This window comes from Gadus macrocephalus, chromosome 11 (genome assembly GCF_031168955.1).
Source record: "Gadus macrocephalus chromosome 11, ASM3116895v1".
NCBI lineage: Eukaryota > Metazoa > Chordata > Actinopteri > Gadiformes > Gadidae > Gadus > Gadus macrocephalus.
The window spans coordinates 24,213,380-24,230,616 of NC_082392.1; the positions used below are offsets into that span (position 1 = coordinate 24,213,380).

The following is a 17,237-nucleotide window of genomic DNA, read 5'->3' on the forward strand; positions in this document are numbered from 1 at the left end:
ATAAACCAATCACAGACCAACCATGAACCAACCACAGACCACCTGTAGACCAAATAGAGGCCAACCACCAACTAACCAACTTTTTCTGTGTCATCAAGGTTACTCATTCATTACCCAGATCCCTGAAGGATCATGGAATATCCAGATCATCGAGAGGAAGAAGTCTGCTGATGTTTTAGGTACACACGCACACATGCACGCATGCACACACACACACACACACACACACACACACACACACACACACACACACACACACACACACACACACACACACACACACACACACACACACACACACACACAGACACTCACATATGGTTTGATAGATATACATGCACGTGACATGTATATGTCACGTGCATGTATTTATAAATAGATAGTTTTATAGATAGATAGTTTGTTGTGTGCATGATAGGGTAGTGGCAGAGGCGCAGCTTGTGAAAATTAATGCCGAAAAGTGTGGGCACCCCTGAGCTAGGGCAATCAGTTGCCCTAGCAAAGGCCAGTAAACCGCAATTGTAGTTTGTTTGCTGTTGTATTAATGTTCAGAAAAATCACATGTAGCACCTTTGGCTGGTTCAGACTACACAATTTCAGCCCGATTTTGGCCCGTTTCTTTCGTCGTAGACAAATTTGCGAATCGTACACGATTTTTACAGGTCGGCGACGAGACGAGGTCTTGTAATGTGACATGCTTGCGATCTGCGATGCTTTCGTCTGCGACCTTCGAAAACCCCACGACGAAAAGTTTGGCATGTCAGAATTTTTTGGGGAATCGCATGACGTATCTATTGTTGACATGAGGGAACGACGCTCACAGTTGCGTGAGGGAAGCCCGCGAACAGCTGGAGCTCACGCGCAGTGTTTACCAACTGACTTCACTGCACTACGCTGAGTAGGAGTAACTATTGCAAAAATGAATGCGATCAATAACAAGAAGAAGGCTAATAAAGAAAACGATAGAAAATGGAGCAATATAATGGTGACAAGTTTGGTGGAAATGTGGCAGCAACGTCCCTGCATTTTCAACCCAAGATCGAGTCCACAATCTTTTCTTCTTTTTCTTCCTTTCCGTCTCTGTGCAGAGGACCGCCAGCATAATGCCTAGTGCTAGGTACTCGGGATCCATTGTTGAGGCTTTGTTGATAGGCTACGTTGTTGCTTCGTCTACTTTGTATAGTTCATGTCACGCGCAACGCAACTACTGTGAGGAATTGGCGCATTGAGCAGATATAAAAACTACTGGAACCTTTATGACAAAAATGTAAAAAGCATTTATGTTAGTTCTAAATCTTAGATTTTCAAAATATCTTGCAAACGTGAATGATACAAAGTAGAGAGCATCGCACCCTTGAATCCCTTGAAAGAGTGTGGCCAGTCTTACGACGAGACAAGGCCCGATTTCCTGGCTCTGAGATCGTATAGTGTGACATGTTAAATCGTGGAGGAATGTCTGAGAATCGTGTAGTCTGAACCAGCTATAAGGGTTTTGATGAGCACTGGAATTGTATTGTGGGCTTAATTACCTGATAAAACTATTAAAAAGCAATCAATTGCTGTAACTAATTTAAGATAATTAATTCCGAGATACCTCACACCTCTGTTAGGTGTGCTTTTTATACCATGTTTATATCTGGAGTCCTTGGGCTCACACACACACACACACACACACACACACACACACACACACACACACACACACACACACACACACACACACACACACACACACACACACACACACACACACACACACACACACACACACACACACACACACACACACACACACACACACACACACACACACAGACACATAACACACACACCCCCTGGACTCAATGCCTTCTGGATTCCCTCCCCCTCTCCATCCTTCGTTACAGTACAGTAACTTCCCCCCTCCCACATGTATTGCTTATGTCCTGAGGTGTTTTTTTTCCTAATCCCCTACACTGTAGGGGAGCCTAGTTTGGGAATTACCTTTTTTCCCCTTGTTTCCCCTCTTATTTTCCTTTTCTTATCTAATAATAAGGGGGCGCATGCGTCCCGACAGTCCCTCCATCCTGTCTCCCCACACTGTCTTTTTATGTTTCTTGGAAGGGATGTAACTGGTAATTTCGTTGCTCTGTACTTGTGACATGTGCAATGACAATAAAATCTCTATCTATCTATTTTTTTAGTTTTATTGTTCTATATTTGTATTAACATAGTGCTCACAAATGAATGTGAACACTAACTCTTTTTCAGTGGAGTGCAATATTCAACGTCTTTTGATGTGAGTACATAGCAGCATTTGCACTAGCCATGGCATGTAAAACAGCATTTGCAAAATAAATGCTTTGTGCATGGATGAACACTAGCCTGAATACTGGTTTGGTCAAATTATTTAGAACATAATGGTGATGAACGTTGGTCGGAGGGGCCCCCTAGGAATTTTAGCCTAGGGCGCCAACAGACCCTCAAATCGCCACTGGGTAGTGGCTAAGGTGTATGTCTTACAACTAAAAAGCTCTCGGTTCAATCTCAAATTTACACACTCTGCCTACAGCCAATCAATCAAAAAAAGTGAAAGACAATAGTGTCTGATAAATGACTAGATAAGTAAAGCAAGGTAGATCAGGATAACCTCTGCCCTCTTCCACAGCGGTGACCGACCAGGCAGGCAACTTCTTCTTCAACGGGGGTTACCGCGTCGACAGCCCCCAGAACTTCCACGCTGCCGGCACCATCTTCAAGTACCGCCGGCCCACTGATGTCTTTGAGACCGGGATCGAGTACATCGTTGCCAAGGGCCCCGTCGACCAGCCCATCAACATACTGGTGCCCAATATTAATAAAACATTGAAATTTTGCAGATTACAACCTCCTAGATTCTAACCTTAAAACCTCTCAGATTAGAACATTGATACCTCTCACATTAGAACATTGACATCTCTCAGATTAGAACATTGACACCTCTCAGATTAGAACATTGAAACATCTCGGATTAAAACATTGAAACCTCTTAGATTAGAACATTGAAACCTCTCAGATTAGAACATTGGAATTTCTCAGATTAGAACATTTTAACCTCTCAGATTAAACAACCTTGTGTCCTGCTACAGTTGTGGAACCAGAATGGTCGTGTCCCATACATCACCTATGAATACACCATCCTGCGTCAAGCCATCTCCCCTGTAGCTCCACCCCCTCTCTACACCGGCACAGAATCCTCAGCAGGGGGGCTCTCTGTGGAGCTGGGGGGCCTCCAGGGGCCCAATGGCAGCCTCTTCCATCAGGGGTCTCAACTAAGCCAGGTAAACATACTACTACATTGCTTTATTCATGCTACACTACCGTGGTACTAAATCCACACTATACAACTACAGAACTAAATACACACTATACAACTACAGTATAAAATACACACTATACAACTACGGTACTGAATACATACTATACAACTACAGTACTAAATACACACTACACTACTACAGTACTAAATACTGTAGCGGGCCAGTGGGTGTGGGGTTTCCACGCCACCAAGTCAAATGATACACACAACACAGAGAGCAGTTCAATAAGGTGATTTATTCAAAATAGACGAATAATTGTCACCAGGGTGGGGAAAAGGGTAATCCAGAGTCCATAATCCGTAGTCCGTAGTCCAGGGGTCGTCACCGGGAGGGTTCTCATGCAAAGCGGTCGGTACACAAATAATCCGTCAATGTTCAGGTTTCCTGCACTCTTTGGCCACACACAGTTCACAGGGGCTCACGCAGAGGCACTCCGTAGTAGGCTTCCCTCCATGTGGTTGCATGCTCACTTTTATCCCCAAGCACTCCTGCCTAATGCACCTCAGGCTTGCATCGTTAAGGGAGGCAGTCCCTGTAAAGCTTGGGGGTGGAGCCAGCATGCTGCCACATACCTCCCCTCAATCACCAACCCTCCCTGGCGTCTGCCACACACCCTCCCCCTCAGCTCCGACCAGGAGGGAGGGGCGGTCCAGCTCCCCAGAGCATCCCTCCTGGATAGGGCATCCGCATTCCCATGGGCTGCCCCTGACCTGTGAACAACCGAGAAGGCAAAAGGTTGTAATGATAGGAACCAGCGGGTGACCCTGGCGTTACTGTCCTTATTCCTTGACATCCAAACCAGTGGTGCATGATCTGTGACCAGGGTGAAGTGGCGCCCCAACAGGTAGTATTTCAGGGTTTCCAGGGCCCACTTGATGGCAAGACATTCCTTCTCCACCGTGGAGTATTTTTGTTCCCTCTGCAACAACTTCCGGCTGATATAAATAATCGGGTGTTCCTCACCTTCATGTAGTTGTGACAACACTGCCCCCACCCCTGTTTCCGACGCATCCGTCTGCACCACCATTGGCTTGGTGAAGTCCGGGGTTACCAGCACGGGTCCTGAACACAGTGCGCCCTTTAGGTCCTGAAAGGCTTTCTCCGTCTCCTCGGTCCATGTGACTCGGGCGGGCAGCTGGTCCCTGGTCAGATCTGTCAGAGGGCTGGCTATGGACGCAAAGTGGGGAATAAACCTCCGGTAGTAGCTGGTAAGCCCCACAAACGTGCGTACCTGTTTCTTGGTCAGGGGCCGTGGCCAGTCCTGTATCGCCTCCGCCTTCTTCATCTGGGGTTTCACACATCCCCTCCCAATGGTGTAGCCAAGGTACTCCGCCTCCTGCAGACTGAGCTGACACTTCTTTGGGTTAGCCGTTAGCCCCGCCTCCCGTAAGGCCTGCAATACTGCGCTCACCTGCTTCACATGAGTGTCCCACTCACTCCCATGGATGACTATATCGTCAATATAGGCCGCCGCATACCCCCGATGGGGACGGAGTACCCGGTCCATCAACCTCTGGAAGGTGGGCGGGGCCCCGTGCAATCCGAAGGGTAGCTTCCTGTAGTGGAACAGCCCGTCAGGAGTGGCAAAAGCGGTTTTCTCTCGAGCCTCGGGAGCTAAGGGTACCTGCCAATAACCCTTTGTCAGGTCAAGCGTGCTGATATACCGGGCGGTCCCTAGCCGTTCTATGAGTTCATCTATTCGGGGCATGGGGTAGGCGTCAAATTTAGATATCTAATTTAGCTTCCTAAAGTCATTGCAGAAGCGTATGGTGCCATCGGGTTTCAGCACCAACACTATGGGGCTGCACCACTCACTGTTTGACTCCTCAATGACTCCCACTTCCAACATAGTCTTTACCTCGGTCCTGACGGCCTCTCTCCTGGCCTCCGGTATGCGGTAGGGCCTCAATTTCACCTTTTTCCCGGGCTCAGTGATGATGTGGTGCTGTACCAGATTGGTGTGGCCCGGTTCACTGGAGAACACATCCTGGTTCTGGACGACCAACTCCATGAGCTCCTGCCTCTGTGCTGGGCTCAGCTGTTCCCCTAGGGGCACCTTGGCAGGCCCGGTTTCACTGGTAGCCTTTGGAGGAATAGAGCAGAGTACTTCCCGGGCATTCCATTTCTTTAACAGGTTCACATGGTAAATTTGAGTCGGGCTCCAACGTCCCGGCTGTAGGACTCTATAATTCACCTCCCCTACCTTTTCAAGTACTTCGTATGGCCCGTTCCACCGGGCCAGAAACGTACACTCTGTTGTGGGGACAAGTACCAGCACTTTATCTCCGGGCTGGAAGTCTCGCTGTTGGGCCCCTCTGTTGTAGACCCGTGCTTGGGCAACCTGGGCCTCCTGCATGTGTTCCCGCACCAGGGGCCACAAGGTGGCCATCCGGTCCCTCATGTCTCCCACGTGTTCCACCATGGTTTGATGGGGCGACGGTTGCTGTTCCCAGGCTTCCTTCGCTATGTCCAGCAGCCCCCGGGGTCGTCTCCCATAGAGGAGTTCAAATGGAGAGTAGCCGGTTGACGATTGGGGCACTTCTCTGATCGAGAACATGAGATAGGGAAGCAGCTGGTCCCAATTCCGTCTGTCCGCCTCCATCACCTTCTTCAGCATCTGCTTCAGGGTCCGGTTGAACCTTTCCACTAGTCCATCGGTCTGCGGGTGATATACTGAGGTGCGCAACTGTTTTATTTGCATTATTTGCATTCCCTGGTCTGTCAAGATCTCCTCGGGAATGCCCACCCGGGAGAACATCAGGACCAACTCACGTGCAATTCCTTTTGAGGCCATGGTGCGCAGTGGAATGGCTTCGGGGTACCTAGTGGCATAATCCAGTATCACCAGGATGTACTGGTGCCCCCGGCTGCTCTTGGGTAGTGGTCCCACCAGGTACATGGCAATCCTGCTGAAAGGAACTGAAATAATGGGTAGGGGAATTAATGGGCCACGGAAATGTGGTTTTGGTGCCACCTGTTGGCACTCCGGGCAACTGCGGCAGTAATCCTCCACTGCCCTCTTTACCCCCGGCCAGTGGAATCTTGCCTTGATCCGGTCCAGGGTCTTCTCCACCCCTAGATGAGCCCCAAGAAGGTGGGAGTGTGCCAGCTGCAGGACTGATTGAACAAAGGGACGGGGCACCAACAACAACACAACACATTCATCAATCCTCTTTACGACCTGATACAAAAACTTGTTTTTGATGGCAAAATGAGGGTATGTGACCAGACCTACCCCCTCGATGGCCTTCCCGTCCACCACGGTCACCTGCTGGAGAGCACTCGTCAGGTTGGGATCCTCCAGTTGGGCTGTTCCGAACCGTCCCGTTAATTAGGCAGGCTCTGGCGTTGCCTCATGGTCCATTGGGAACAGATTGTCCATACTCGCCTCCCCTGCCTCCTGTCCTGTGTCCCCTGCGTCACTTCCCGATAGAGGTTCAGTTGACCCCTGTGGGTCCACCTCGTGTAGGCCACACATCCGGACCTCAAGTGACTCAGCGGCTAACAGTTAGCCTTTAGGCTACGAACGCCAGCGACTATGCCCCCCAAGGTGGACTACAGTGAACTGAAGAAAGTCATTGATGCTCTGAGAGATGAGGTGGCTGCTGTGAAGGAGAAGCAGATGGAGATTCACAGACTGCTCGAGAAGTTGACCGCCATCGACACAGAGAACAAGTACAGAGATGAGAAAATCAGAGAGCTGGATGACAGGATGACGGATCTGGAGCAATATTCTCGGATCAATGATGTTATTATATCTGGGCTTCGCATCCGACCCCGGTCATTCGCACGAGCAGTGGCCACTAACAACGGGTCCCGGACAGAGCCAGAGGAGGAAGATGTGGCTTCTGCGGAGCAACAGGTGGTAGCCTTTCTACAGGCTAAGGACATCCACCTCGACTGCAGCCACATAGAGGCTTGTCACCCGCTGCCCATGAGGAAGCGCAAAACGGAGCGCACCAACGATAACAGAGATCAGCGACCCGACACCCCGAGAGTTATCCTGAGATTTACTAACAGAAAGCACAAAATCGCACTGCTGAAGGAGTGGAAGAAGCTGAAGGGGACGGATGTTTACATGAACGAGCACCTGGTTAAACGCAATGCCAACATAGCAAAAGAAGCACGAGATCTGAGGAAAAACAAGAAGATTCAACAAACCTGGACGAGGAACTGCAAAGTGTTCATCAAACTCAACGGCGATACTCCAGAGGAGGCCAAAGTGATGGTCATCAGGAGCATCGAGGAGTTGGGCAAGTACTGACATGACATCTGTCTCACAACACGCTAAAGTGTCCACCACACCAGACACTGACGCTCTACATTACTACACGCGCACTGTCAATACACACCAATCCCAGGATGACATTACCCGTTTATCTGACTTGATTACTGATTACGAGCATGTTCAGCTGAAACCTTCGGAATACACAGATCACCAAACACAGGATATTGATCAAGATATAGACCCGGACATTAACTTTTTCTACAACCTCAATGAGAACTGTCATTATTACACTAGTGAGCAGTTCAATGCAAAAATTTACTGTACTGGAAAACTGACAATAATTCACTTTAACAGCAGGCATTTGAGCAAAAATGTCCATGCAATCAAGGACTATTTACATACATTTGCCATTCCTTTTCACGTAATTGCTATATCTGAATCCTGGATCACTGAGGGGGAGGAGACCAACTATACTCTAGAGGGCTATGACCTGGTTAACATCAACAGACAAAATAAAGGAGGGGGAGGAGTGGGGATTTTCGTGATCAATGCATTACAATTTCACATAGTTGATGAAATGACAGTAACAATGGACAATGTACTGGAATGCATAACAATAGAAATCTGTATGGAGAAAACAAAAAACATCATAATAAGCTGTATTTACAGAACCCCAGGGACAAGTATTGAAATCTTCACTAACTGGATTGACTCTATGTTCTCAAAGTTTTGCAACAAAGTTGTTTTTGTTTGCGGTGATTTTAATATTGACCTCCTAAATCCAAGTAACTACTCAGCCATTGATACTTTTATTAATACAATGTACAGTGTGAGCCTGTTTCCCAAAATCACCAGGCCCAGTAGAATCACCTCCTATTCTGCCACCCTAATTGACAACATTTTCACAAATTACATTGAAAATAAATCAGAGAGTGGTTTATTAATCAAGGACATCACTGACCATCTACCAGTTTTTGTGGTTTACAATTGTAATTACAAGATAACCAGGGCAGATAGGCCAAAACAGTACAAACGCACAAGGACGGAGGAATCCATCAAACTGTTAAATAACGACTTGGGGGAGCTGCAATGGGAGGTGGTATATGAAAAGGGTGATTCAAATAGTGCTTACGACACATTCATGAGGATTGTTAAGACACTGTATGATAAAAATTGTCCTGTAAAGGAGTGGAATTGCACCAGCTGTCCCTGGATCACAAAAGGATTACAGAATGCCTGCAAAAAGAAAAACACACTCTATAGAGAATTTATAAGACTGAAAACAGCAGAAGCAGATAACAAATATAAAAAATATAAAAATAAGCTAACTCATATTATAAGGGCAAATAAAAAAGAGTATTATAAAAAAATTCTGGAGGATAATAAAAAACAATATCAAAGGAATATGGAATCTTTTAAACAGTATTATAAGAAAGAACTCTGGTTCTGACAAGTATCCGCAGTTCTTTATTGATAAGGACAAAAAGAACTATAACATGGAAGAAGTAGCTAACAGTTTTAATAAATTCTTTGTCAATGTGGGGCCGGATTTGGCAGAAAAAATTCCGGATCCAGGGACAACTGGTGAAATGATGGAGAAACTGGTAGATAGAAATCCCAGTTCTATGTTCTTAAAGGCAGTGGACGATGCTGAAATTTTGGACATTGTAAACAACTGCAAAAACAAAAGATCCACTGATTTTCAAGACATGGATATGGCTCTAGTCAAACTGGTAATACCGGCAATTGTAAAACCGCTGACTCATATATTCAATTTATCATTTCAAACCGGGATATTTCCGGATGGAATGACGACTGCTAAGGTTATACCATTATACAAAGCTGGGAGCAAACACAACTTCACAAATTACAGACCTGTCTCTTTACTTCCGCAATTCTCCAAGATTCTAGAAAAACTCTTCAACTCCAGGTTAGAATCTTTTTTAGAAAAGCATCAACTACTTTCTGACAGTCAATATGGATTTAGATCAAATAGATCAACATCATCAGCAATAATAGAATCAATAGAAGAAATCACAATGGCTATAGACAAGAAACAACAGGCAATTGGAGTGTTTATCGATTTAAAAAAAGCATTCGACACAATCAACCATGACATTTTAATTTGCAAACTGGAAAAGTACGGAGTAAGAGGAGTTGTTCTAGATTGGATTAAAAGTTATCTTAACGGGAGAAAACAGTTTGTGAAGTTGGGTGATTACTCCTCTTCATGCTTGGACATTGCTAGCGGCGTACCTCAAGGGTCAGTACTGGGTCCAAAGTTGTTTTTACTGTACATTAATGATATATGCAAAGTGTCCAAGCTACTGAAATTAGTCCTGTTTGCGGATGATACAAACATCTTCTGCTCTGGAGACGATCTCGCTGAGCTTCTGAAGGATCTTGCTGAGGAATTTATCAAACTAAAAAAGTGGTTTGATTACAACAAATTATCCCTAAACCTGGCCAAAACTAAAATTATGCTATTTGGATATGGTAAAAGAGATGTGCAGGTAAAAATGGAAATAGATGGGGTGGAAATTGAAAGAGTACACGAAATGAAATTTCTTGGAGTTATGATCGATGATCTAATCAGTTGGAAATCACACATAAAACTTGTTCAAACCAAATTGTCAAAAAGCATTGCAGTAATAAACAAAGCAAAGCAGGCTTTGGATCATAAATCACTCCACACTCTTTACTGTGCACTCGTTTCGCCATATCTAATGTACTGTGTCGAGGTCTGGGGGAACAACTACAAAACCTCATTAGCACCAGTAACTATCCTGCAGAAGAAAGCGATTCGTGTCATTCATAAGGTTGGATATTTGGACAATACTCATTCATTATTTCTACAGTCAAGAATAATGAAATTCACTGACATGGTGAAGTTTCAAACTGCTCAGGTAATGTACAAAGCAAAAAACAACAAACTCCCAAATAATATTCAAAAATGATTTGATGAAAGACAGCTTAGTTATAATTTGAGGGGGAAACTAAATTTTGACAGGTTCAGCATCCGAACAACCAGGAAAGGCTTTTGCATTTCAGTTTGTGGGGTAAAGCTGTGGAACAGTTTGAATATGGAGATCAAGCAATGTCCAAGCATGAAACAGTTTAAAAGAAGATACAAAGAGATGGTTTTCCAGAGTTACAGTAATGAAGGAGGGCTTTGACGTCTCATTACTTGTTAACATGACTAGTTAACTGTGTGATCAGCAGTGAGCTATTGGTCTTAAGGGTGGTGTCGCGTGCTGTGGTGGCTCGGCCTTCTGCTGTCTCCACAGTTGCTGTGGTGCTGGCAGTTGGAATATATTATTAATATATTATTAAAATATTTTAATAATTTAAAATATTTTTTTCTTTTATTTTTTTGTGGGCCCCCCCTGGGCTGTGGGCCCCCTGAATCGTCATCACCTTTCACCCCTTATCGACGGCCCTGTGTTGCGGCGTCAACTTGCGTTAGTGCTGGGCGCTATACCGGTTCAGACTGAATAACGGTGTGTATTTTCGTTAGGAAATGCTTTTGTTATATACCGCCATACCGGTGTATTTGATTACACAACGTTCGGAACGCAGCGCTCCGCGACACTGTTTCAGACGGGACCCTTTTCAATGTTGCGCTAAACACGCATGGTACGACTACGACTTTCTTTATAGGTCCATGACTGCGAGGCGTGGTATTTCAGGCCAACTGGTAATAGAGTGTGTCTGTGTCACGGCTTTCAAACATATAAACCATAAAGCCTATGGGCTCCTCGAGACTCGGGACGGACTTATCAACGCGCTGCGGTATCGCTTACTTGATGTTGTTTTGATTGAAGATCGGCAGGTTGTAGTGGGTGAACGTGAATGAACGCGCGCGTGTGTGTGTGTGTGTGTGTGTGTGTGTGTGTGTGTGTGTGTGTGTGTGTGTGTTAATTAAAGGTTGGGTATGGAATTCGCTTTTTTGGCCATTTTTGCAAAATTACTTGAAATCCTTATCATAACCCACTTACAGCCACTGAGTTAGAAGTACTGACATGAAAATTAAACAAGTCAATCATCTGTGGAACGGGCAGGGCTCGGAAAACTCCAGCCAATGATTTCCATTGCCACCGAGTTGCATTGGACAGTAAGTACGTCAATCAAACGGTCGTACTGCACTCCCCCTCCCCCGTGCCCCGCGCGCGACCCCTTCGTCCACGTACTCAAACCTCGTGACCCAGAGCAAGCTTCTGTTTGTTGTTATCCTGCGGTAGCTACTGGAGCTAGCTAACTAGCAAATGACTCGCTCTCGCGCATCTGTGTTCGCTCGTGCATGATTGCGCGTCCATGTACTTGGAATGGGTGGAGTCAGAGTCAGCGTTGAAGGAGAGGGGGTAGGACCATTTGAGTTGTGTATTTTCAAAATCTGCTGGCATTTCGCAAATCCCATACCCAACCTTTAATATGACTTTGGCAATAATGTTGCGCCATGATGCGTGCCTGCCTGCTTTCAGCAAGTAATTAATATTATTATTATTATTACTCAGAACAAGTCGTGCATGTATGCAAGTGTGTGCAGTTTCGTTTTTTTAAGTACCGGTTCGAGAACCGTTTTAGCACCGGAACCGTTTGAAAAGTACAGAGTAGGCACCGGTATCGGATAAAACCCAAACGATACCCAACCCACCTCACCATACCTTACACCTCCTTAGTGTACCTAACCCCACCTCACCATACCATGCCCTACACCAGCCTTTCTCAAACTTTTTTCAGCCAGGGCACCTTTCAAAAGTGCATATAATCTCAAGGCACCCCAGTGTAAAATATCATTAAAAACGACACTGCATAGCCTAAACGTAAATGCAAATGTCCTGTTTATTTAGACAGGACAGTAATGAACAGAGCATAATACAACTGTAAATATTAATAATAATAACAACTTCATAGCAACTTTATAGCACCTTTAAAAACACAGGTTTACAAAGTGCTTCACAAAACAATAAATCAGAGACACAAATGCCATAAAACCATAAGAGGTGGACCGCCCAAGCTATACAGCAACACAGGCAATACAAGAACCCAACAAATTGAGACCAGGAGAACTCAAATGAAGGGCAGAGATAGCAGGAATGTTTTTCCATCATAGTGCTTGTTTCCATCCGTGCCATACACGCACACACACACACGCACACACACACACACACACACACACACACGCACACGCAAACAATAATCCGCAATGAGAGAGGTCCACATTCGCGCATGCAGCGCGCATACGCACACAAATAAGCCGCAATTGAGAGAGAGAGGGGAGAGAGAGGGGGGTGTGACTCACAATCAATGAGAGACGTGAGCCTGGTGCGACGCACACAACCGGCCTATCCTGGCAGGGATGGATGAGAGGCAGACACGGAGCTCCTGGTCCACAGTCCTCAGTCGCTCCCTGTACTTGTTCTTGATGTATGTCAGGCTTGAAAAGCTCAGTTCGCACAGATAAGTTGTGGAGAAGGGAAGCAAAATAGCAACAGCGCTACTTGAAGCCACTGGATACTCTTTTTCAACTGATATCCAAAACCTGTCCAATTCCATGTCACCAAATCTCATTTTCAATGTGCGGTCTTCCCTGATCTCCATCAGTTGCTCCTGTGTTGGCAGTGGCCAGTCCGTTGCGCTCTCCAGTGCGCGTGAACTCCATGGATCACGCACCCAGTCAAACTGTGCATAACACTCCGATGGAAAATAATGATTAAATCGCTCGTCAAGAGATTTCAGATGCTGGGCTATGAGGTCAGAAAGCGTGCTGCTGTTTACATGCAGCACGCATGTAAACAGCTTTGTCAGACGAGGAGAGGAGGTTTTCTTCTTTGCCTTGCATTTTAATGTTCAGCTCATTGAGGTGCTTGAAGATGTCAGCCAAATACGCGAGTTTTACGCACCATTGCTCATCTGCGAGCAGCTCTGCATATGCAGATTTCTCTTCTGTCAAGAAGACTCTGAGTTCTTCTCTTAACTCGTACAATCGGCCCAAAACCTTCCCCCGTGACAGCCAGCGGACTGCCGTGTGTAGCAACAAGCTCTGATGCTCTGCCCCCATTTCCTTGCACAGAATCGAAAACAGGCGGCTCTTTAACGGGCGCGCTTTTATGAAATTAACAATGTCCACTGCTCTGTCAAGTACGTCCGAAAGTTCTTTTGGGAGCGTCTTTGCAGCAAGTGCCTCTCTGTGAAGGAAGCAGTGGGTTGTGCGGATGTCAGGGTTTTGGTGTTTGGCCCTGCTAATGAAACCTTTGGCACAGCCCGTCATTGCAGCCGCACCATCCGTACAGATACTAATACAGTTCTTCCAACTCAATCCACCCTTTTCAAGATACTCATTTGTCACACGATAAATTTCTTCTCCTGTCGTTTTGTTTGGCAGCGGTTTGCAAAATAGAAAATTCTCTCTAATACGGTCCCCATCCACAAACCGAACATTTGCCAAGAGCTGAGCGTGCCCACTCACGTCTGTTGACTCATCAAGTTGTAAAGAAAAATGTCCACTTGTCTTGATTTTCCCCAAAACGGCAGCTTCAATATCCACAGACATGTCATTGATACGCCTCCCTATTGTACAATCCGACAGAGGGACCTTTGAAATTTCTTTTGCAGCTTGAGGCCCTAGCATTTTGTTTACAATTGCTGTACAGGCTGGCATAATTACAGTCTCTGCAATAGTGTGGGGCGTCTTTGTTTTAGCTACTATTTCAGCTACGAGGTAGCTAGCTTCCAGTGCCTTCTCCGAGACTTTTGCAGATTTAATCATCATTTGTTCTTGACGGCTGTGTTGACTTTTCATTCGAACAAAATATTCAGCATCCTTGTCAGCAAGTGATGGATGATTAGTGGTCAGGTGTCTTTTAAGTTTGCTCGGAACCATCCCTTGGTTTGACAGTTTCATCCCACATATTAGACACAAAGGGAGAGGGCATGCTTCATCCCCAGTACTGATGAAGCCAAGTTTGAGGTAATTGTCGTTGTATGTTCTCTTTTTAGCCTTATCTACCTTTGCGACCTTTGGTGCAGACTCAGAGCTGGTGGACGAAGGCTCGCATGAAGTAGTAGGCTGAGGCTCCATTTCACAGTCAATCATGTCTGGTTCTTGTGGGGCTTTTCTTTTTAAAAAACGATCCATGATGCTTGTTCCTTGCTCTTTGTGAAATGTATTTTCGCGGTTAAATTATAAAACAATGTGCTGTGTGCTGCGCTGTCACGCTGAAACCGGTGGGGTCGTCACGTTACGTGAGACAGATTTTTATGGTTAATTTTATATATTTGTTTAACTAAAATTACTTTACAATTTTATTAATCCATTCATATGTAAGAAAGAATGTATTTATGCATTCAATATATTCATATATGTCATATATGAAATGTCCGATTCTCATTTTTTTTTAAATTAAATGTCAGAATACGTAATTTTTTGGCGGCACCCCTGACACAGTCACGGGGCACCCCAGGGTGCCGCGGCACCCACTTTGAGAAAGGCTGCCCTACACTACCTTACTATGCCATGCATTAAAGTAGCTTACCGTACCTTTCCTGGTCTCCCCGTCCCTCAGACCGGCCCTAGGGCCCCTGGGCGAGCCAAGGGCCCTAATGGGGAGGAGACTAACGAGGTGTATGAAGAGACAACGGGGGGCGTGGCCTGTGAGCCAGACGGATCCGCCGCGGCACCGTGTGCAGGTAGGAGGCGCTGAACAGAGTACCGGGTGCTACTACACAAACACTACTTAGAAACACTCACAGGACGTGGCCATGTAGAGTGACAGCGGGCTCTGTTGAAGTCATGCGATGATGTCATGTGAACCCTGTCCATGGAGCCAGGCCATCTCCTACAGCAACAGTGATGCTGCCGCCCAACACCACAGCCATCTTGAAACACCTCAAACTAGAATATTTTCTACATATTTCATTGCAATATTTCTGTTTAAAGCTCATAAAAAGTTAAAGTTTCCAGCAAACACACACACACACACACACACACACACACACACACACACACACACACACACACACACAGAAAGCACACACTATGCACAAAGCACTTATGCGCTCAAGAGAGAGAGCAAGAGAGTGAGTTGGTGAGAGGATAGATGAAACTGTGTTGATTTGTGGCACCTCAGAGTCATCGATGTGGAGGTACCGTGATGCATCATGGGGAAATGTCGCATAAGCTCTGGTTACTGTTAGCCATAAGCCATTAGCTTCCCAACCTCCCACATGTTCCTTCTAGTAACAAATACATTTTTACACACTGTAAATACATAGTATTCTGTCTAATTGTCATCCATGGCTTTCCCTCCTTTTCTCCTCCCTTCTCTACTCCTCTCCTCCTCTCCTCCTCTCCTCCTCCCTCCTCTACTCCTCTTCCCCTCTCCCCCTCTCCTCCTCTCCTCCTCCCTCCTCTCTCCCTCTCCTCCTCTCCTCCTTCCTCCTCTCCTACTCTCCGCCTCCCTCCTCTCCCCCTCTCCTCCTCTCCTTCTCTTCTCTAGAGGTGAACAGCAGCTTGTCTGCTCTCACGGTACCAGACTCCCAGAACCTCATCTGGAGGGTCCTGTTGGGGGACAGGATGGGTGCAGATGAGCTGCTTATCAACATCTCCACCAATCAGCTGCTGGCGGAGGGGGAGGAGGCGGGGCTAGTGGAGCTGGAGCAGCGGGAAAGTTTCAACGAGACCCAGGAATTCTCCATTGGCCGCAAGCGAAACGACAGTGAAGGCCACACCCCCAACAGAACTCTGGGAGGACAGAGGATCCACCGAAACAACAGGACCAGGTCCTTTCACACATACACGTCTGATACACAGGCAGACAGACAGTACTTGTGTGGGCTTATACACCCTTTTCACAGAGAGGTCTACTAGCCGTGCCCTGATACCCAAAAGAAGCAAGTCCTGTGTTTGCCCCACTATGATACCTCTGTGAAAAGGGTCTTTATTACATCTCTTCAATTCAATAGACTTTCACTTAAACTTTCAAACAGTACCTTGATCATCCAGAAGAACAGGTGGGCAGGTCGATCAGCAGGAAGGTTGATAGACTTCGAGGTGAATTGGTAATAGCATACAAAGACAAGGATTTGACACAATGTTTTATAAAAATGAGAAAAAAATGACAAAATAGCACAGATTCCTATGTTGAGGTTCATGTAAGACATTAATTTAGTTTTTTATTGGGGGTTCACAGCCCCCTTAAATTAATTCACATGCAAGGTGAAGAAGTGAACCTTTCTAATGGGTTCCTTCATCTAACAAACGGTTTGCTATGGGCCTTCAAAATAAGAGTCTCTGTTCTTCCTTTAGTCACTTCAAAATGAAAATGGACTTCCTACATTCAGTGCAAAACAAGATAGTCATATGAATGATTAACCTTAATGTTTGTGTGTGTGTGTGTGTGTGTGTGTGTGTGTGTGTGTGTGTGTGTGTGTGTGTGTGTGTGTGTGTGTGTGTGTGTGCGTGTGTGTGTGTGGTGTGTGTGTGTGTGTGTGTGTGTGTGTGTGTGTGTGCGCGTGTGTGTGTGTGTGTGTGTGTGTGCGTGCATGCGTGCAGGGGTAACCAGAAGAACCTGAAGCTGAGTCCGGCTGATATGTACCGTTGGAAGCTCTCCTCCCAGGAACCCTGCACCATGACCTGTTCTATAGGTGCACAAATACACACACACACACAC

At 46.0% G+C, this 17,237-nt stretch overlaps 2 protein-coding genes across 2 annotated transcripts in view; both read left to right on the forward strand.

Moving 5' to 3' along the window:
• Nucleotides 1-17,237, forward strand: part of LOC132467223 (natterin-3-like) — a 153,645-nt gene that overhangs the window by 59,033 nt on the left and 77,375 nt on the right. The gene's annotated exons all lie outside the window — the stretch shown is intronic.
• Nucleotides 1-17,237, forward strand: part of adamtsl2 (ADAMTS-like 2) — a 44,273-nt gene that overhangs the window by 10,808 nt on the left and 16,228 nt on the right. Inside the window, exons 8-13 of the mRNA XM_060065998.1 lie at nucleotides 99-179; nucleotides 2,648-2,823; nucleotides 3,108-3,299; nucleotides 15,132-15,255; nucleotides 16,065-16,347; nucleotides 17,120-17,211. Of these exons, the coding sequence (XP_059921981.1) occupies nucleotides 99-179; nucleotides 2,648-2,823; nucleotides 3,108-3,299; nucleotides 15,132-15,255; nucleotides 16,065-16,347; nucleotides 17,120-17,211 (948 nt within the window). The remainder of the gene's footprint in view (nucleotides 1-98; nucleotides 180-2,647; nucleotides 2,824-3,107; nucleotides 3,300-15,131; nucleotides 15,256-16,064; nucleotides 16,348-17,119; nucleotides 17,212-17,237) is intronic.